General features: G+C 43.0%; 1 protein-coding gene across 1 annotated transcript; it reads left to right on the top strand.

The window, feature by feature from the left end:
• Positions 1-3,799: 3,799 nt before the first annotated feature.
• On the top strand, positions 3,800-21,540 carry gcc2 (GRIP and coiled-coil domain containing 2). The gene is made up of 23 exons (XM_018745539.2): positions 3,800-3,947; positions 5,436-5,492; positions 5,682-5,766; positions 6,541-6,608; positions 7,008-7,112; positions 7,196-9,490; positions 10,134-10,197; positions 10,406-10,506; positions 10,634-10,732; positions 11,171-11,290; positions 12,353-12,517; positions 12,904-13,008; positions 13,365-13,527; positions 13,877-13,977; positions 14,089-14,166; positions 14,337-14,474; positions 15,528-15,649; positions 17,125-17,301; positions 17,496-17,713; positions 19,190-19,384; positions 19,765-19,904; positions 20,011-20,212; positions 21,304-21,540. The coding sequence occupies exons 1-23, from the start codon at positions 3,942-3,944 to the stop codon at positions 21,375-21,377; spliced, it is 4,878 nt and encodes a 1,625-aa protein (XP_018601055.2). The 5' UTR covers positions 3,800-3,941; the 3' UTR covers positions 21,378-21,540.
• Positions 21,541-22,666: the final 1,126 nt, after the last annotated feature.

The raw sequence follows: 22,666 nt of genomic DNA, 5'->3' as shown, positions 1-22,666 counted from the left end.
CTACCCCCACCCCCCCGCTCTGTCCATCCTTCTCCCGCCTTCCCAAGTGATTGACATGGTCGAGCTATTTGCTACATTTTAATGCGGCATCATGTCAACTGAATCATACGAAAGCAACCCTCTGATTGACAGGCGGGAAGGCGGGTGCAGCATTGGAATGCCCAAAGCCCTCTGGGAGGCTGGCCATGTCCCCTTCTGATGGATGGAAGGGTCTGACCCGGGTCTTGCAGGTTCCTACGATAGTTGACTGCGGGGATGAGCTCTGTTCTTTGTTCCGTGGTCCCATGCTCTACTGGAGCAGCCGAGCGAGACAGCCCGACTTCTCAGGCGTGTCAGAGTAAGAGCAGGTCGCTAAGGAGAATCTGTCAACTTCTTCCGACTTATGTCAAAACAGACACGTTCAAAATTCAACTGATAAAACTCTGTGCACAACGAATACACAAGCAGCCTGTTCAGATTTCTGCTTTCCTTCTGCCCTTTCATGCATAATATTTATAGCTCCTGTTTGTTTGTTTCAAGTTAGTCGGGATAGCGGACATCTATACTGAAGTAGACGTTCGTGCCGATTTATTATCAGCTGACTATTAGCCAGCACGATCGTTTAACCTTCAGGTTGTGTTCCTCTAAGATTTGACTCCAGTATAATTTTTAATATAAAAATTGTTTCTTTCATTTGATTGCCATAAGGTTTTTTGACATCCATCCAAATTAAAATGTTGCTTTATTCCAATTTTGTGGTGTGTCCCGTCATATTCAGCCAGCCATATGAAATGAATGGATGAGACTAGGGGGTGCGGTGGCGCAGTGGGTTGGACCACAGTCCTGCTCTCTGGTGGGTCTGGGGTTCGGGTCCCGCTTGAGGTGCCTTGCGACTGACTGGCGTCCCGTCCTGGGTGTGTGTCCCCTCCCTCTCCGGCCTTACACCCTGTGTTACTGGGTAGGCTCTGGTTCCCCGCGACCCCGTATGGGACGAGCAGTTCTGAAAGTGTGTGTGTGTGTGTGTGTGTGTGTGTGTGTGGATGAGACTATAATAAAGAACGAAGCATATCAAATGTAGAATTTAAGAGTTCACATGCGCGCGCGCGCACACACACGAGTGGTATTATTTCAAGTAAGTGATGTCTATAGACCATCAGTCCCAAATACAAGTGTACAGCTTGTGGTAATTACAAAGAATGCAGATGGATAAAAAGTGTAACACCATATAAAGTGATAACCTATATTTTATAGTTGCCTTAAAAGCAATTATAATGGGTTAAATTTGGACTGAGCACTAAAAATACAAAGCTGCCTGGAACACAGCCCAAGGGTTAAATAATTAATTAAACTTGTTTACTCTGCTTAGATATTTGAAAAAAATATGTACCTTTGCTGCGGTGGCACAGTGGGTTGGACCACAGTCCTGCTCTCAGGTGGGTCTGGGGTTCGAGTCCCACTTGGGGTGCCTTGTGACAGATTAGTGTCCCATCCTGGGTATGTCCCCTCCCCCTCTGCCCTTATGCCCTGTGTTGCCGGGTTAGGCTCCGGTTCCCTGCAACCCTGTATAGGACAAGTGGTTCTGTAAATGTGTGTGTGTGTATGTACCTTCAAGGGAGGTGTGGTGGTGCAGTGGGTTGGACTGGGTCCTGCTCTCCAGTGGGGCTGGGGTTTGAGTCCCGCTTGGGGTGTGTCCCCTCCCCCCTATCTTTACTCCCTGAGTTGCCGGGCTAGGCTCCGTGACCCCGTATGGGACAAGCAGTTCAGAAAGTGTGTGTGTGTGTATGTACCTTTGATTTTTTTAACAGCTGGAGCACAGAGGAAGTAATGCAGTGCCGAACAGTTGGGTGTACAAGTGTTTAGACTAGGAATTCTGTGACTTTTTCATGAGGAATAAAACTCAGATATTTATATTTAAACAGCTGGATTATTTGCAGAATTGATTCAGGTTAATAGGCTATTTTGAGGTGGAGAGGACCTGCTTGGGATTCATGGCCACATCTCTGACTCCTTGAACACTAAGCTTCCCAAGCAGCCTTCACACTTAACTGTGTTATATTTATTTGTTAAGCAGACACTTTTCTCCAAAGCAACTTCAAATGAGCTCTATGTAGTGTTACCACACTCCTTATTCACCAAGGTGATTTACACTGCTAGATACACTACTGATACTGGGTCACTCATCCATACATCAATAGACCACACTCTCTCTGTCACTCACACACTATGGGTAAACCTGAACAGCATGTCTTTGGACTGTGGGAAGAAACCAGAGCAAATGGAGGAAACCCACACAAACATGGGGAGCAAACGCAAACTCCACATAGACCCACATCCTCTCGCACTACTGAGGTGCTGTGAGACAGCCGAGCTACTTACTGTACTGCCATGCTACCCCATGCACCACAAACATAATTTTACAAAGCTGGAACAAGTAAACAGTTTTAGTCACAAATTGTATTAAACCTTCACAACATTTTCATTCTCTTCCAGTATGCATTTGTACTCGTGTGCAGGAATAATTTGTGTTTTCCCTGTGGCTTGTTGGAATGGCATGGATGTCATTACTAATATAATTTTGTGGAAGAGCCCTGAGGCTGCTTTGTATTCCACTCCTTCATCAATAGCTGACCCCTTCTCCACTCTCTTCCCCTTTTACCACGAATCGCTGCCTCAGAATGGAGCCGTTACATTAAAGCACACGCATGTCTTTCCCCATCCTTCTGAGGGAAAAGTGACCTTTCGTTGTGCTTGTTATCTAAAGTCCAAAATCTCTGCAGTAGTGGTTGCAGAGCTGACTAGCTATGAAAAGGGTAAAAAAAAAAAAAAAAAAAAGTGATGGGCCAGATAAAGGAAATCACATATCTACTTCAGTTATGGCTTTTAATCATACACTGAATTTTGGTGAAACATCAGCAAAGAGCATCTGGTAAGTGAATAATACAGATGCTCCTCACCTTAAGATTTTTTTTTGCCTTTACAATGGTACACTAGCGATAAACATTAAGTAGATACCATACTTCAAATTGTGAACGCCAGTCCGTTGCAAAGCGGCCAAAGCAGGTATGAACCCCAGACCAGCCGCACCACCGCAGTAGTCTTTTTTCATTAAATTTATGCTTTACAGGAATGTAAAAATTTATTTCATGACTAGGCGTATGTCTTGTTACAGTATTTAATATGTCTGACATTTACTAGGGAATTATATTGGGGAATTTTTTTATACCCCGAGTTTGCAACAAATGCTAAGGAAATAAGAACGCTGGGCTCTGTAACAGAGGAAGAGGGGGAATCTGACATACGTAAATTTGGATTTACGTAAGGGATTGAAGAACATATGCGTTAGTCGAGGTGTCTGCAACTGTGAGTATATTACATTTTATTTAGCAGACGCTAAATGCTATATATATGGTGACTTACAGACTGAATAAAATAAGAAACACAAAATACCAAAGGGTAATAATTTTAAGAATTATAAAAGTACATAAATTTTACTTTTGCTGAGATGTACGTCGCTTGGACAAAACTTGTTCTATTTTCAAGCGTCTGCTAATGAAATGTGTAAATGTAAATGTAAGAAGTATAAATATAATATTTTAGGCATGGTACCGATATATTAAATATTATGGGAAAAATTAAGCAGTTACCCTAGTGGTATTTCGGTGATTTACAGCAAGGATATTAAATGTTTGGAGAATTGGATAATTTGTTACATAATTTTCAGTCAACTTTAGCTTCCCTCAAAAAACTACACCCCACTTCCGCCTTCCGCAACACGTCACTTCACACGTCACAGATGACGTGGCACAGAGGCGGAAGCAAACAATGGCTACGATACAGTGAAAAGCGAACGATCCGGACTTCAGTTTACGTGTCTGGTTGTTTCACAGCGTTTGGCAGGTTTGCTGGGTGGCGTACAGGTGACCGACCGAGCTGTGAACCGGTTTAACCATTCTGACGGCAACATGGAGGTAAGTGTGTGTAAATGTGTTATTTTTGGTAACTTCTCTGGCTTTGCCGAAGCGCTAGCGGCTAACGCTAGCCTTCCGCGTTCCTCAAGCATCCGATTCCGAGTTCGTTAAGTTAACCGGCCCGGGCTGTCATGAAGTTTAAATATACAATACATGATGATATAGTCAGTGCGCCGGATTTTCTTTCGTGCACCTTAAGATGCTGTCAGCAGTAATTCATTTTTACTGAGGCAGACTAGCTAGTAGGTCTCTCGGACCAACCGTTCAACCAACTCGTCGTGTGACCAAAACGGTGTGGTCGTGGCAGCCCCATGCATGGCATGATGATGATTAAAATTTAAATGATCATAAATTTGTGTCTTAAACTGTAACTGTTCAAAAAAAAAAAAAAAAAAAAAAGCTGTTTAGCCGGCCACACACAGAGACATCCAAACATTCATCAAGTAAGTTCCCCAGCGGGACATGGCGCACAGCAAGCCACAAGGTCCTCAAGCAGTGCCAGTGAGACATGGACACCGAGAAGTAGTCGTCCTGTGTCCTCTGTGTGGAGTTCGCATGTTCTCCTCGTGCGGGTTTCCTCCGGGTGCTCTGGTTTCCTCCCACAGTCCAAAGACATGCTGTTCAGATTCCCCCATATAGCGTGTGAGTGACAGAGAGAGTGTGTGTGTTCTGCTGATGTATGGATGAGTGATCCATTGTAAGTGGTGTATCTAGCAGTGTAAGTCACCATGGTAAATAAGGTGTGTGGGCTGGGAACACTACATAGTGTTCATTGGAAGTTAATTTGGAGAAAAGTGTCTGCTAAATAAATGAATGTAAATGTCATTAAGCAGTGAGACATGGGCACTGAGCTGCACATTGAGAACTGAGATCAGTTGTTAGTGTAGTGGTTTGAGCTGCTGCCTTTGGACCCCAAGATCACAGGTTTGAATCCCATCTTCCATCTTCAGCCATAGGACCCTTGGGCAATGTACCTACTAAATTGCTCCAGTAAAATTACCCAGATGTATAAATGGGTAAACGGTTGTAAGTCGCTTTGGAGAAAAGCATCGGCTGAATGAAGAAATGTGAAAATGTAAATGCACATTGAGGAGGGAGATGTGCACGTGGCATGCTGAGAAGTGCAAAGGTTCCTGGTAGACAAGGATCTAACTGTAGAAACAGACTGTTTAGCTTTTCTGTTTGCATATAATTTATTACATTAAAAGGAACAAACCTAAAAAAAAGAAAAGGAGGGAAAAAAAAAACTGAACCAGTGGCCCTCGTTCCTTAGCTTAAGGAGATTTGTTCAGTACGGCTCATTTTGTGGGAGAAAACCGTGTATTGTTACGATGTTGCTTGCTGCATAACCCCTTTTGTACATCTGCCCTGACAATGGATTGTCAGTTTACGTGCATTGTGGAATAAAAATATCGGTTCAGTGATCAGTGCCTCTGAAAATGTATCTCTGGACTCATTTGACAGTGTAAACACTGTTTACCCCAACAGGAGACCTGTCAAGGCTCTGTCACCTCACCTTCTGGCACTACAGCTGGGAAGTCCAAGGTACAGTATTTGTCTGCTGTTCACAAATATTGTTTTTAGCTACCTGTACTTATTGCTTTCAATGTTACACTTATTTTTGGTAGCACAAGATAAGTACTAGTAGTTAATAGTGTGTTATCAGTTATATGGATAATTTTAATGCTTGCTTTAATAATTCCCATGCGCTTTCATCCTTTCCTCATTTCCTAGCTGGACACATTGTCAAAAGAGGACCTGATTAAGTTTGCCAAGAAGCAAATGGCTCTCTTGCAGAAGGTGAAATCAAAATGCTCAGGTAAACTTATCTGGTTTTGTAAGAGAATGACTATCTTTAAACTGAATGAAGTTAGGAGTGGAATGAAGGAGCAATGTCTCATTCTCAAGCATGACAAATGAGAAGGTTATCGGTGTGTGATAGAGACTTGCTGAATAATACAGACACACAAATATTGATTTACATTTACATGATTTATTCATGTAGCTGATGCTTTTCTCCAAAGCAGCTTAGAATAAATTGATTTTGATTTTCAGGGTGAAAATATTATGCGTATACCACGATATAACATTGGCCGCAGGTAGTGTAGTGATTACAGCTCCACCTTGCACTTGAAAAAACCACATTTAAATCCTTACTCCCACTGTAATACCCTCGATCAAGATACCTACCATGAATTACTCCAGCAAAAATTATCCACCTGGATAAATAGATGAACCATTAATTAATAATGTGTAATAATCTCAGGACTCACCAAAGCTGACCATTACATTCTGTCACTTAAAAGGCTGTAACCTGCAAACTCGAACAAATGTATACCACACAGAAAAGAGTTATTGGAGAGATGATTTGGAGGCATGATTGGTTTTTTTAGTGTCCGTCTATAGCTCTATGTATATGTGTTGTGTGGGCATGGTGTTGATCTGTGCCCTCATGTTGACCACTTCATGCAGAACGTGTCTTTTCCTTTATACCAAGGTACTGGGACATCTTTCCTGTTTAAAGAATACTGAAATAACTTTTTGAAATTATGGTCATGGTTGTTTTTTAAATTGAATTTTGTTTGTTGTTCAGATTTGGAGAAGGAGGTGGAGATATTCAAAGCCAAACCCAGCAGTGTCACAGATGATTCCATTTTACAGGTTTGCGTGTTACTGTTCTCCACAGAGAGGCACACACTATTTTTATTATTATAATTTTCATAGTTTTTTTTTTTTTTTTTTTTTTCTGTAAGAGCCATGTTTATTTGAAGCTGAACATAAGTTATATGCATTATTTGGGTTTTTTCCTTGTTCTAGATCTGAAAAGAATAGGCAAATGAATGCATTATACAGTATGATAATTTAGATATAGCCTTTTTATGCAAAAATTTTATCATACCTTGGTGCAACTGATGCAGTGTCTACAACAATAGATGATTTGTTACAGTATGAGAGGTGGGTTTTTGGAAGTATTTCTATCATTTCAAGAAAGTTATAAAGTCCCCACTCGCACACATGACATGTTACACACAGACATTTTAATATTCTCAATTAAACCAGGAGCTGACAGAAAGGATGGATGTGGTGCTATTGGAAAAAGCTGAAATCCAGCAGAATCTGGTCCTGCTTCGAAAAGAGAATGAAAAAACAAAACAAAAGGAACAGGTAGGCAAGGGATGGTAAAATATGACTGCAGTTTTGCATCTATTAAAGAGAAATTTTTTTTAAAAAAATGTGTTTCCTATTAGGATGCCTTGGAAAAGGTAAAAAGTCTTCAAGAGCAGTTGGACCAAACAAAGAGGGAGCAATTAAAAAAAACTGATGATTTGGAAAAAGCACTGGACCTTGCTCGTGCCATGCATAAGGAGGAAGTTGAAACTTTGCAGAATCTGCTGAAGGAAACAAAGGCAAAGGAACAGAATGCAGAGCTGTTAAACTTCGAGGAGGCTAACAAGGAGAAGGACTCAGAGTTGGAGCGATTGAAGGAGGCCCACCATTTAGAGGTGGCTGAGTCAAAAAAGGAGTTGGAGAGACTTCAGGTGGAGGTTGAGAGGATGAAAGCAGCTCATGAGGAAGAACTGCAGGAGTTAACAGAGCAAATGGAGGCGTCTGCAGTAGATTTTGAGATGGAAAGGGAGAGACTTCTTCTGCTCCATGATGAACTGACAGAGCAGCTGGCCCTGAAGGAGACCTACCTTCAGGATGTCGAAGAGGAGGAAGAAGAACCCAACAGGGCCAGGGAATACAACAGCTCAGTGTTCTCAGGAGTCTCAGCAACCATGGTTTCAGATGATTTACAAGATGAGATGATGCAGCTGAGGCTAGCATTTGAAGACCTCCAGTCTCAGAATATTATGCTCCAGGAAGAGCTGACATACCTTACCAATGTGAAGATCAAACTGGAGTCTGACTTGGAGCAAGTCAAGGATGAGTTCCAGCATGAGAGGGAAGACCTTGAATTTAAGATCAATGAGCTACAGATGTGTAAGGAAGACACTGAGAATGTATTTGAAGGGTCTTCTGAGAAACCCCTTGTTTCAGAAGAGCAATGGGAGACAGTTTTGAGTCAACACAAAATTGAGCTGCAGACCTTAAAGGAGCTCCATAAGGAAGAAAAGGCTGAGCTGGAGAAGAGCATGCTCTTCTTGGTTGAGAAGGCAAAGGAGAAAAACATCCAAGACATTCAGGAGCTAAGAGTCAAGTGTGACAAGTTATTTTTGGAAAGGAATTTGGCAGTTGAAGAATATGATAAAACAAAAGCAATTCTCCAAAACCTGGAGCTAGAGTTGGGTAACAAGACAAAAGATTATAATGGCATGAAGGAACAAGGGGCTCTGGCTATTGATGAACTTCAACAGAAGCTGAGGATTGCCTACAAGGAGAAGGATCTCCTGCAGGAGGAATTTAATACCTTAAAGTTAACACTGGAGAGTTCCCAGGAGAAGGCAAGCGATGCAAAGGATCTGATAACCTCTTTGGCTGACTTGCAGAGGCAGAATGAAGAAATCTTGACTCTCTTGCAGCAGAAAGAAAATGTGGTATGTGAACTAGAAGACATGCTTTCAGTGTTGTCTTCTCAAAAGCAAGAGGTGCAAGAACAGTTAGAAAAGTTGAGGGATGGATACAGTGAAGAAAGGGCAAAATCTGCTAAACTAGCAAGTAGTGTTGAGAGCCTCTCCCAAAACAGCGAAGAGATGCAGCAGAAACTTCAGGAGCTGACAGATGCTCTTGTGTTTGCTCAAGCAGAGAAAGAGAAATCAAAGTCCCAGGCAGATACTTTGATGAGCAGGCTTGCGGCGGCAGCGTCAGAGAGAGATCAGGAGAGCTCCAAACTGCAGGCATTAACCGAGGAGTTGACTAAGTTGAAGGAAGTAGGAGAAGCCTTGCAGGAGAAAATCAACACTCATGAAGCTGCCTCTGCTGAGGAAAGAAAAGAATTTCAGGAGACGCTGCAGTCCGTGTCTGAGGAGAGAGATTCTCTAAAGAAGGAGATGGAGGTACAGCAGCACCAGCTTTCCCAGGTGAGGAGTTACATCTTTGCTCTTCTGGACCAGAGCAACAGAGACCTGGAGAGGAGCACAGAGGATATCCCCACACTGCTGGAAAACCTTCAGGCCCAGGCTGAGCACAACAGGCAGGATGTGTTGCAACAGAGTGATGCGAGGGCTGCTGAGCTGGTGCTGGCAATGGAGCAGAATGAGCAGCAGAAGGCTGAGCTTCAGGCTCATGTGGAGGACCTGATCCGAGAGAGGAGCCTCCTGAAGGTCAACCTGGATGAGGTGGTAGCTGACATGGAGGCCCTGCAGAGGGACCTCACCGAGATGAAGGCCGTGAACGAAAGAGTGAAGGCAGAAAATCAAGAGCTGCTTGTGCAGATCGCAGAGGTAGCAGAAAAGCTGCAATCCAAAGAAAATGAACCTATCCAAAGCGAGAGGCTGTCAGATGAAGATGCCAGCATTTGTGAGAAGGAGGATCTGCAACAGCTGCTGGCTGAAAAAGAAGCCCATCTTTTACAGTTACAGCAAGAGATCATGCTTATAAAGGTTGGCTTGTCTTCTCCAACTAAATACAATGATCTCAGATGTTGAAAAAGTATTTTAGTGATTTTTTTTTTTTTTTTTTTTTTTTTTTTTTTTTTTTTTTTTTTTTTTTTTTTTTTTTGTGTAGCGCTGAATGAATTTGGTGCCTAGCATTTCAGTTGTTACAGGTTCTGATATTGTAACTCTAGCACTATTTTCTTTTGAGTGCCTTCAGATTTAGATTCATGTGACACCATTGTAGCATTTATATTTGACTGAATTTTCAACAAATGTGAAAGCAGCTACTCCTTGTCTGGCTGTTGCCTCAGCACAATAAACAAAGGATTTGTTATTCGCAGATACTTGATTTTATTTTGGATTTCAGGAGTAAATGGTTTGGAGTAACGTCAGCAGTGGCGGAACTTGACACTTTGTTCAGGTTGACCCTGCTGGAAGTTGATGCTTGAAAAACTTTTAGCAGTCTGAGCACAACTCTGCTCAAAGACATGTCAATCATAAACATGGAAAACTATGTGTAGGGCTCACTATTTTAATAAGTAAAATAAAACAACATAAATTCAAGGCTGTGAAAACACAGCAGTTAATGTTAGACTAAATGTTTCAGGAAAATTACTGTCAGGTTACTGATTTCTCTGCTGCATTGTAGGAATCCAAAGATAATGCTGCCCTTTCTGAGGAAAACCAAGCAACTCAGCTCACTGCAAAGATAGGTAATTTATCTCACTGAGCTTCTTGACTATTTATTCTCACTTAATGTTGTACATTAATATCCAGGAGGTAAGATTCTTGCCACATATGTGTGTGTTAACATTTTCTCATGTCTTCATCAGTTATTCATAACATTTAAAAAGATTACCTACTGTGGTGTTGCTGATGGAACATCCCTGTGACGTGTTCATTTTGGAAAAATTTGTCTAGCGGAGCTCCAAATGGAAAATAAGGAAAAAGAAGACAAGATTAACAAAATTAAAGCTGTGGCAGTGAAGGCTAAGAAAGAACTGGACAACAGCAAGAAGGAGGTATGGTGTCTGTGCTAACCAGGACCTCAGCACTGTGAAGCTAGATTCTTAGAGACATAATGATGGTCTGCCTTCCGTATCACCTTGCTGGATTTCTTCTGACTGGGCGCTCTTCCTTTGCGACCAGGTCGTAGCTCTGAGACAGGAAGTGGAGGGCTTGAAAGCAGAGCGTGACCGAGTGACCAGTTCCATGAAGGACATCATCCAGGGGGCAGAGGGCTACAAGGTACACATGTCTCCTGAAGGCCACTTAATTGTGTTCTCTTTCTGTAATGACCTTTGTTAATCAATGGGACAAAACACATCTTTTTGTCCCTAAATTCCCGTGTAAATTGTACTTTTTTTCGAAAACGGGTGATTGTTTGTTTGGCTGGAACTTTTTAATTACAGGTTCAGTGCAGTTCAGGTTCTCTGTCCTTAGTGTTAGTAGATGGTAGTTAGACCATTAGACCATAATGGAATGGTTTTCAAGGAAAATTGGAACTGTATTGGATAAGGCTTTTGTTTTGGAATGAATGAATATGAATAGGGCCAGTCATCTTTCTATATGTGTTGTTTCTATATATGTTTTCATGAGGTTCTCCTGTGAGCATTAAGCAGGAACAGTTATGTCTGTTTGCACCACTGCATGGAATTATATCTCATAAGCGATTCTCTGTGGCAGAACCTGCTGGTGGAGTACGACAAACAGGCCGAGCAGCTGGACCAGGAGAGGGCCAGAGCAGAGGAGGCAGAGCGACAGATTGGGGATCTGACCAAACGTCTGCAAGCTGCCATCCAGCAGGTAAATGTAGTGTTACATTTACATGTATTAGTAAATTTGACACTTTTCTCCAACTAACAACATTAAGCCACCTACAATTATTTACCCATTTATATAGCTGGCTAATTTTATTGTAACAATTTCATGTAAGTACCTTGCTCAAAGCTATTACAGCTGGAGTTGGGATTTGAATCTGCAACCTCTGGGTCTAAAGGCAGCAGCACTAACCTTTATGCTACTATCTGCCCCTCTGATTTTATCCAGGATAGTCAGGTATTTAATTGTGAGTAGACAGTGTTAGGAAACAGATTTTAAGGTTTTCAGTCAAAAGACGCTTGAATAAGTTTTGGGGTTTTTGATTTTTCATATTTTTTCAAGTAAAAGAAACGCTTGAAGTGGAGACCCCCCCATGAAGGATATAATCGTCCAAGAAGCAAAAAAAAAAAAAAAAAAAAAAGGAAAGCAGACACTTGAGAAGTCACATATGGGTTCTGGAGTAAATGTTCCCTGGGGTTTTACTTTGTATTTTATAGAAAAAGTAACTTTCTTTAATTTTGTATCGTCTCACAAACGCCGTCACACTTCTGTGGAAATCCTAAGCATAACACACAATTTCAGATTCAACTTTTTCTTTGCAACATTTAACTTTAGTTTAAATGAGCAAGATTACCTAATTCCTAATTTGTAACAAAGAAATATATTTGCTCCTTAAAGTAATAAAGTTTAGAATGGCGTATGACAACTGAAGTTGGCAAACTGTACCGAAAGCTTTTCTAACTCAAGGAACCCAGCATTTGGCATTTACTCATTTCCCTTGAGAGCCCTTAATGTAAAGCAGTTAAAGCATCCAGGTAGTGGCTTAAATCCAGGTTCAGAAGTTCTCCAGAGGGAATGTGCTGCCTGGTCAGGGGCCAAATAACATCTGTTTTTAGAAAAGAACTGTATTATGGTCTGATGTGCCTTAATAATAGGTCTGTGTCATTACAGAGAGGTGGTGTGCCACACTCTCGCATTGGCACCAAGGTGAACGCTGAATAAAGAACAAAGTAACTCTACCTGGCTGTCCTGTGCTCCCTCTTTCAGCACGAGCAGCTGACCTCAGAGAGGGAGGACATGATGGCACATATGGAGACACTTCACAAAAATGTCCAGCAGCTGGAGGCACAGGCTTTGGAGATGCAGAGGCTCAAAAGCACCTTGGAAAAGGACCTGGAGGCAGAAAGGCTTTTAAAGGAGCAAAAAGCCAAGGTACAGGGATGGTAGGCAGCAGTCAGAAAGAACCCCGTTATGGTAAAACAAAGAGCAGGCCCAATCCCTCCTCTCAAGCAGATGTCGTAACTTCTGTAATGTGTTGCTGCAGGGTGGATTGGAGTGGTATGTGAAACCAAGTCATTTTGATAATGTGATATTACAAGTTATCAAAGTGTCATTAAATCTTACAATACCATAATAAAATGGCTTCCTGAGGGCAGGTTTTCCAGTTTTTTGTTTTTTTTTTTGAGCAGTATTTATTTTGTTTTTAAGTGACTCTATTAGTAACTGGTGCTCAGTATTCCTATGTCAATTTTCAACCACGTGAGGAGCAGTCCTTCTAGTTGTGGTGATTTTATGTGTCCATGTCCCATCTGTCCCAGGACCACTCAGCTGTCATGAAGGAGGCAGATGACCTGAAGGCTCAGCTGCAAAAGCAAAAGCAGCAGCTACAGCAGACGGCGCAGGAGCTTGAGCAGCTCAGGAAGGCACGTGGATCACCGAGCAGCACATGCCAGAACTCTCTGCAAGCTACAGATATTTACATGTTCTGCATCGTGTGATAAGTGTATTAAAGATGATTTCAGATATTTGGTAGTTTTACAGCATTAGTGCAGATATTACCAGTAAAAACTGGTACCATGACTCCATATAGTCCTGTTATTTTAGCCTTTATTGGTCCCTTTAAAGAGATGTCAATCTGTGCCAAGTTGACGGATAGATGGTCTTACAGGAATGAGATGTGTTCAACACACATTAGTGATTTTGTACAGAGATTACAAAAAAGGAAACGGTAAGTGATGTCTTTGGCATTAGTGCAGTTAACTGTGCTTTGACTTGCCAGGATGCCCAGCAGAGCACTCTGATGGATATGGAGATGGCACATTATGAGCGACTGGTGAAGGAACTGAATCAGAAGCTGTCGGAGAAGGATGGTCGCATTGAGGAGCTGGCCAGCGAGATCCAGGCCCACAAGCAGGCTGAGGAAGCGCTCCATGAAGAGATTGGTGAGATGCCAACCAGTTTGTGGTAGTGCGGTGAAGGACATGCTGTTTTGCGGAAGTGCGTTGCTTTTAAGCAAGTAACTAAAACTTGTGAAAAATTGCTTTAGATGAGTCAGCAAAACAGTAACTGAAAGGTATTGGGTTTGAATCCAGATTCTGCTGCTGTATCCCTGATTTTAGCTGAGAGTACAGACATAATGCTACAAGTTGCCTTGGACGGAGGTGTCACATTACACAAACATTAGCGTTTCATGTGTTCGCACAAACTGTCATCGTAACACAGAAGTCCAGCAAAACAGACTCGACTGTTTCCTTTGAAGGATTCTTTTTTTTTTTTTTTTTAAATTTAAAGGGTCTCTAAAGTCACGTGTGGAACAAGGGGAAGAGAAGGCATCCAAGATGAAACAACTGCTTGTTAAAACAAAGAAGGACCTCGCTGATGCCAAGCAAAATGTAAATCTTTTTTAAATTTTATACAACTTTTTGTATGGCTTGATGTGATTCCTAAAGGTGAAACTGGTAAGTCTTTCCACACCTCAAGAGTGCGTGTATGTTTTGCTGTAGGAAGTGGCTCAGATGTCAATCCAGGCTTCGCTGAGGGGAGAGCTGGAGGCCCATCAACAGCAACTGGAAGAATACAAGGTGGATCCTGTTCAGACAATCGTTTCTCATTAACATGCCTGCCAGCTAATTACCTTGTAGGGCATATGTGTACCAGTGTGTGTTGCTGTAGTCCCAAATGCACTATTAGAGTAAAGATCCAGCTCCCTGTGGATATCCAGCTTTGAGCACAGCTTTCCTTTGCTGTTTAGATCCAGTGCAGCGAGGTGACGGCTGAACGACACCGGCTGCAGGAGCAGCTGAAGACTGTGACGGAGCAGCAGCAGCGAGCCACCAGCTCCTTCCAGCACAGGGTGAACACCCTGCAGGAGGAGTGCAGTGCTGCCAGGGTATGACCCACCTCCTCTCCTGACCCTCAACTCCTTGTGGGTCACAGGACACTCATTTACTTGCAGTGAAGTCACATAGTGATTGATTGACAGTACCATCACTGCTCTTCATCTAGCCCCAGTATGGCTGAATTATTAACCAGCATGCATTCTAAATAAATCATAAACACTCAAATGTTGATAGTTTTGTGTTTTTTCCCTAGTGTTTATTTGAATTGTGTTTTTCTAGTTCAGGGGCCAACTGGACTGTAGCTTTCAGATTCATCTTAGACTTTGTATTTATTCATCAATCTGTCAGTTGTCAATAGCTGCCAATTTTGGTGCAGGGTTGTGATGTTGAGCCTATCCTGGAAGCACAGGGTCTGAGGCAGGGTATACCCTGGATGGGATCCTGGATGCAGTCCACTGCAGGACAGCTACAAACTTAAGACACACTAAAAGGCAATTTAGAGTCACCATTACACCTGAAATACGTGTCATTGGACTGTGGGAGGAAACCCACACAAACATGGGGAGACAGATTCATTCTCCAGGATCGAGCTCTCACTCTTAACCATGTTCCTCCTACCAAAACGGCTTTAGCGCCAAGCATCTGACAGCAGACAGTCCACAGTACCTTTATAAATTGCTGTATAGATTTTTCCATTTCAGAAGTGTACACACACCAGTGCTAAATGGCTCAAACAAAACTTAATTATGAAATGACACTGTGAGTGATATTTTTGCTTCCAGGGCTACTGGCTGCTGATTAATAGGGTGCTACGGCTCTGATTAAACAGTAACGTTCTTTCATTTCCTGCTCATGGGAATTCTTGTGCTCTTTACCCTGAATTTAATCGGGTCTGCTGACGATGGAAACTCACACCACTTGCGGTTCTGTGAAGATGTTTGTGTGTCCCTTGTATATATTGAAGGATGTGTTCCCAACCTGTTTGGAATAGATGTTTGAGTTTGTATGAGCGGAATGAGGCATGTTTGAGTTGGAAGGCATGTTTGGTATCATTCTGTGTTTAAAACAGCGCTTTATATCGTGTCTCCCTGTTTTGTGTTTAGGCCGAGCTGACTTTGGTCACTTCCGAGTTTGAAAGCTATAAAGTGCGTGTGCACAATGTCCTGAAGCAGCAGAAGAACAAGAGTTCAGCCCAAAATGAGAGCGATTTTACAAAACAGGAAAGGTAGGGCCACTCTCACCACCTTCACTGAATTCCCTTTAGATAAACAACCTGAAGGGCATGAGGATCAGCTGGAAGTACAGTGGTTGCATGTTCAAATCCCAGCTGTAGTATCCTTGAGCAAGGTACTTTCCCTTGATTGCTCCAGTAAAATTACTCAGCTATATAAATGGGTAAATAATTGTATGTACTTCAACACTAAGTCGCTTTGGAGAAAAGCATGAGGTAAATAGGTAAATGGTTTTGGATTTTTATTCTGTGCCCATGCTTTCTTCGGAACCACATTAATTGCATAATAAATCTGTTGCACCACTGAACCAGTATCCCCATAGGTCATGTGCAGGTTTCAAAGATGAAAGATAAATAGTCTTTACTGAGAAATTTTAAGCAAACATATTAATTGGGAACAGGAATTATGGAGACTCATAAAATAGCCATAATTTTTGTGGGGATACATCTTGATTTTTATATGCGCTAAATCACTGAATTGATTCTGCTTTTGGATGAACACTTGGTTGGCAGTATGAAGCACTGCTACAGGTGAAACAGGTGCACATTGAGACTGCAGAGCTGCAGCTGAGAGTCCATCCTCTCCACTAGGGTGTTGGTTCAAGTCAGGGCTTGTTACGAGCCTATGGGTTCATTAGTGGCCATTATGGATGGGCAGGGCTGGTGCTGCTCTGGTTTACTGTACCTCAGCAGAGGTGTGTTTAAAAACTCAACGGACACTGATCACATCTCTAATCGCTATTATGGCGGCATGTTTACAGATCGCTCTACACACCGGAATAGTGGATGTCATGTTAAATTAACAATTGTCTGCAAAATTGATTCTAATGTAATATTTAGCAGCAAGTTGGGTAATCCTGATATTAATCCATTTTTGTGTAATAGTAACACAATGTAACTCCCCCCCCCCCCCTTCTCTGTTTTCCATTCAGTTTTCTTAGACTAAACACACTTTTGGAATTAGTTTAAACTGTATGTCAGTTTTTAGAAAAATATTCCACATTCTTGAAATCAGCAAATTTCACCGGTTGCCAAGCACCGAATATTCCAGTGCCTTTTAGGATCTGATGCTTTCTAGAATGTTCTGGTGCCTTTAAGAATCTTCCAGCGGCTGTAATGTATCAAACTAAAACTGACACTGTAGAAGAACTAGTGGTATTTTTGTAATCGGTAAACTTTAACTAATCATAATCGGCACAAAAATAGACACAACTAAGAACTCTGGAAAAAAATTTGTTGTGTTGCATAATATGTTTATTTTTTTTAATGTTGTGTAAAATTTCATTTAAAAAATAGTTGTATGGTTGTGTTCAGATTGTTGGTCAACATTGTGTGCTCAGATTCCAGGGATGTTTTTCACTGTTTTGTTTGTAGAGTTATTTAAATGATTTTCATTGGCAGCGTGTGTTGTGCTGCGCTGCAGTCTGCTGCTGTTCAGCAATGCTCAGCTCCGTCCCTGTGTGCCACAGGGAGCACATGGAGAGCGCGATGGAGCAGCTGAGGTGCCGCTTACAGGACACCCAGCAGAGCCTGCAGGTGAGCTGTGCAGAGCTGCAGCAGCTGCAGATGGAACACGACACGCTGCTCGAGAGACACAATAAGATGTTGCAGGAGAACGTTACCAAAGAAGCAGAGCTCAGAGAGAGGTAAGAAGCCGGGTCGACGGGTGACACAGCATTACATGCAAGGTTTAGGGTCAAGGGAAAGCTGAAAGCTTTTATAAACGAATAAAATCATAAGCGGTGTGAACAGATTTGAACGTTAAAATGATTTAAACAGTTATATAAAATAAGTTTGCCGTGCTTGTGACAGTCGTGTTTGTCACCCACCGTCTCCCCAGGCTCCTGTCCCTGCAGTCAGAGCACATGGCACTCAAGTCGGAGCACTCCCAGACGGTGAGCCAGCTGAGCGCCCAAGCGGACACGCTGCGCGCCAGCTTCCGGGAGCAGGTGCGCCACCTGCAGGAGGAACACAGGAGCACGGTGGAGACGCTGCAGCAACAGATGAGCAAACTGGAGAGTCAGCTCTTCCAGCAGCAGCGGGAGCCCAGCGTGATGAGTAAGAGAGAGGCAGGGTGGAAGAGGAAGGGTTTCCATTCAGATACAGAGAAAGAGGAGAGTTGCTGCACATAAAACTTCACCCTCTTTGGTTTTACACGTCCCGGCAGACGGTGGTCACTCGTTTCATGCACAGGGCCAGTTGCATTGTGGGTGAGCGGTCGTACCATAGCCCTGCAATGGACAGAATAAATCAAGGCTCTGAACTGCAAGAGCGCTAATCGCTGAAACTGCTAAGGGACCTTCATGAATGATTCAGGTGTTTTGTCCACGGCAGGGCAAATAGTGTTCTGCTGGGACCAGCTTGGGTGAGAAACAAATTTGTTCAGTCAGGGTTTTGAACTTCCTGCACTCTTCGCCGTGATTGTATTTGAATAATGATCACAGATGTGGAGGACGTTTGGGGCACAGTCTGGAGCTGGAATCCCAGCTGTTGGGGTACAGATCTTCTTCTTCTCCATGCGAGCGTTTCATGGCCATGCTTGTTAATGGCATTCGCCGGAGGAACGCCTCCTTCATCTCTTTGCCAGAGGTGCCTTGTTAGTGGGCCCCAGCGGGGCTGTCTGGAGGGTGTTGTCGCTAGTGCGGCTCGTGTGTGAAGCCTGGCACAGCCTCCCCGTCTGCTGACGTGCACTCAATAATTTGCTCTCTCCAAGTGGCATCGCAGCAGGTGAGGACTCTCTATTTTCATCAGGCACCTTGGCTGTTCTGCTCTTCATTTGGAAGCATTGCGATTAGGAGCCATATTACTCTGCTGCTTCGTCTGATACACACTTTTTTTTTTTTTTTTTTTTTTTTTTTCCATCGTCTGCTGAATGCGGACAGATGCTCAATGAAATGAGAAAAAGAAGAAATGAGAATTGGCATATATGCCGAGTGTTCTGACTTTTGCTTGACCCACAGCCAGCTTGTTAACGTGACCACGAATGTCACGATTGACCTGGGTCCCTGGGCGTGAAGGGTACTTGGGACATGGTGAGCAGATGTGTAGAAAAGAGGCTCCACCTCCACACCTTCTGCCCCTCAGTCAGCCGGGGGCTGGCCGCCAATGCCGGCCCCCGCTCTTTATGGGCAGATGAAACTCACTGAAAACACTCTCCAAACATACAGGAAAATCTGTTATTGACCTCTGATTAATAAAAATACTTTATTGGCTGCTGTGATCGGAGGGTTACAGGGTTGTACGATCTCTTGTAAAGCAGAGAATTATCCAGCAGTTAAATGTCCTCTTAGTTAAATCTCCTTTTTTGTGGTGTTGTGGTGCTTAACTGTATCACTAATATTTGTAAAGAACAGTATACACCATTTAACCACTGGGTGGTGACATTTGGATTACACAATGGTGCCCTCTGCTGGGGGTCACTTTAGGATGGATGGTTTTTGTACATCTTTCAGTTTTTCTTTTAAATGTTTTCTTGCTGTACATGTTTCCTATTTAATGTATAATGAAATGATATTCTGCATGGTCTTCTCCCAGGTCCAGCACCAGCCCAGCTGGCTAAGAAGACTACTCAGGACAGGAAGGCTGCTGAAATGGCACTCCTGGACCTGCAGTCGATGGCACGTGAGGAAGGAGAAGGCATGGAGACCACCGAAACGGAGTCTGTGTCCTCAGCCGGGACCCCCCAGCCCTCCCTGGAGCAGCTGCTCACATCCCCAGATCCCAAACAGGGTCAGTACCCCACAGAGACAGAACCTGCCTCATTTATCTGTACCACTTTGGGGAATGCTATTTATTGACGTTATTTATTTGCATTTGAGTTGGTCAGTGTTTGCCATAAACTACTTACACTATGTAATACTTTCAACTGTAATAATGAGCTTGAAGTAAAAATAAGACGGTGATACTAAGAGAAAACTGTAAAATAAATCTGATCCATCCTACGTTGCTTGTCTTTTAAACAGTAAACCTACAAAGCAAGACGGAATCTTAACACACTGAAGAATGTAGCTGTTGACCAGTGTACGGTTGTGCAGACTGTGCGTGTAGGTGCAGATCAGTATGAGCCCTGTTGTGTGACCTCCCACACACCTATCTGTATCGTTTCGTAGAACCATTCACATGGCAGGTGGAGCCCAGCAAGGAGGAGCTGGCCCAGAAACTGAGCACGGCCACCCGCAGCATGGAGCACATGAACGGCCTGCTGCACGAGACCGAGGCCACCAACGCCATCCTCATGGAGCAGATCACTGTATGTATTGACTGCTGCAGCGGCTGTCCTTTCCGCTGTCTCTCCCCACACTAACCCCCGTTTCCCACTGAACGGCGTGTGACTGCCCCGCCTCTCTCTCCCACAGCTCCTAAAGAGCGAGGTGCGAAGGCTTGAGAGGAACCAAGAGCGTGAGAAGTCCGTGGCCAACCTGGAGTACCTGAAGAACGTGCTTCTGCAGTTCATCTTCCTCAAGTCAGGCAGCGAGAGGCAGGCCCTCCTGCCCGTCATCCACACCATGCTGCAGCTGAGCCCCGAGGAGAAAAGCAAACTGGCAGCCATTGCACAGGGTACCTTGTGTTTACCCGCTTTTGCCCCGCCGTCTTTGCGTTGGGCTTTTACGTGACTATGGCGTGAGCTCTGAATTTATCTCCAACAGTTTTACACAGTCACACCTGCCTTCACTCAGCAGCTGCAGGGCATCAAAGTGATGTAGCCCTTGCCAGCTACCATTCTTCTATACTTTACACACTTGTGTACTCCACAAGTTACAAACATTCAAGTTCTGAATATCCCAAGATACAAATGTTTTTCACCAAATTTATCACTGCATTGTCTTTTGTGTTTAGTCAAATTATCGGTTATGCAGAATGAACACATTGTGTTCAGCTGACTAGAGACCACAGATGGCAATTTAGTGACTGGACAAATTTATCACTGAAACAGAATGGGAAGCGGGACCACCTTCATTCCACTCAGTGTTTATAATATGTGGGTGGTGGGTGTATGTGTTGGTGATTCAGATAACACTGGTAAGGTGAGTAAGTTATTCTAGTCATATCCAGGGTTTGAGGGGGGAAAAAAAATGTGTCCATGAAATACATGTAGGTATTTGTGTTAAGTATTTAATTGTGAGTTAGGAGTAAAAATCACTTTGTAGTTACAAACATAAGTTTGGAACACCTCTCTGACTCTGTTTGCCCTGTAATTTGGGGAACCCATGTATTAGTGGAACTGCTGCAAGTGTGAAGTGAAAGAAGCTACTAATCTACAGACCTTTGGATTTGCTAACAATTTGTTATTGCTTAGGGGGGTGTGGTGGCGCAGTGGGTTTGACTGGGTCCTGCTCTCCAGTGGGTCTGGGGTTCGAGTGCCGCTTGGGGTGCCTTGCGGCGGACTGGCATCCCGTCCTGGATGTGTCCCCTCCCCCTCCGGCCTTCCGCCCTGTGTTGCCGGGTTAGGCTCCGGCTTCCCGTGACCCCGCAATGGGAAAAGCGGTTCCAAATGATGCGCGTGTTTGTGTGGTGATCTTATTGCTTTTTGTTGGTGTTGCTGTCACTATACCAGCAGCAGCAACAACTTGATTGCTGTTTGGTAATACGAAAGGCCAACAACTAAAGTACTTGCCAAAAACTGACCAACGGTTATTTTACCATTGCAGGTGAAGAGGAATCGGCTGGGTCCAGGGGATCGGGCTGGACCTCCTACCTGCACAGCTGGTCGGGGATCCGATGAGAGATGGACACGCAGTACTGACCGCAAGAACGTGCGTCAAGGTCTATTTGTGGCACTTGCATCAAACATGCCTCTACTTCGAAAGCCCATTACTTCTCTGCACATATCCTTTATGTTTTGCAGATCTATATTTTTGATAAAATTGATTTTTTTTTTTTTTTTTTTTTTATTTATTTTTTTTTTTTTTTTAAAAAAAAAGGATTTTAGTATACTTCATCATTCTTTTGAAGGTGAGTCATGTACCATTACCTGGATTTTGCTTAGGTACTTTATCTTGATCTTGCATCTTCTTGTCTCCCCCCCCTTCACATTGCACAATATATTTTTAAAGCTACATCGGTGATACACATGAAGTAAATCCGGGTGTTTCACCTTGTCCAGTCAATGTTTCTTGGAAGAGGTCACTGAAAAATGTTTGGAAAAGCCAATGCCCTTTCCTGAAGTTTGACTTCTCTCTCTCTCTCTCTGTGTGTGTGTGTGTGTGTGTGTGTGTGTGTGTGTGTGTGTGTGTGTGTGTAATGTGGAGAGTATTTCTACGATGGAGATCATATTCAGTGTCCATGTTTCATGCTCGTCAGACAGTGACACTTCCTGTCCATTTGTGTCAACGGTCTTTGTGTTAACAGTAACATTTTGAATTCAGAGCTCTGCACCTTAATGGAACATTTAATACATAATAAAGTTGTTTTGTTATTACATGTACAATAATATAAAAAAAAAAAAATTTTTTTTGAAATGCAAAAGTTTTATACGGTTCGTGTACTTCCCGTGACCAGCCTTACACTGAAACTTCTGTTAAGAGGGTGCGTGCAATTAAATATTAATAATTGCAGCGTTCCTGGCAGCTGCATCAAAGACTTGCTATTAAGATGTGATACCGAAGACTATGAGTTATTGAATGTATTTTTATGTACTACTGCACAAGAGTCCTACATTTAAAAAAAAAAAAAAAAAAAAGACTGAAAGGTTGATTTGCTGGTGAATCCTGAAAGTACTGACATGATAACTGGATATGCTGCTGAAAAGTGTATCGTAAACAAAGGAGATTAACAAGAAATGTGCAATGTTAACCGTATCCGTAAGACCTTGCATTAACTGTGAACAATAAATGGACATTTAAATGTACTTTTTGGATTCTTCATTTTTAACATGAAAGGAAGCATCATACTGGAAACACTGTACTTGTCTATTTAGGTGTGTCGTGGCTGAAACTCAAAAGGGGTGGCAGGTGGTGTGGTTAGTACCTTTGCCAGCTGAAGGAACTGGGTTCGAATGCAGGAAAAATTAAC

The sequence above is a fragment of the Scleropages formosus genome, chromosome 12 (genome assembly GCF_900964775.1).
Source record: "Scleropages formosus chromosome 12, fSclFor1.1, whole genome shotgun sequence".
Lineage (NCBI taxonomy): Eukaryota > Metazoa > Chordata > Actinopteri > Osteoglossiformes > Osteoglossidae > Scleropages > Scleropages formosus.
This window is presented reverse-complemented; position numbering and strand designations above follow the sequence as displayed.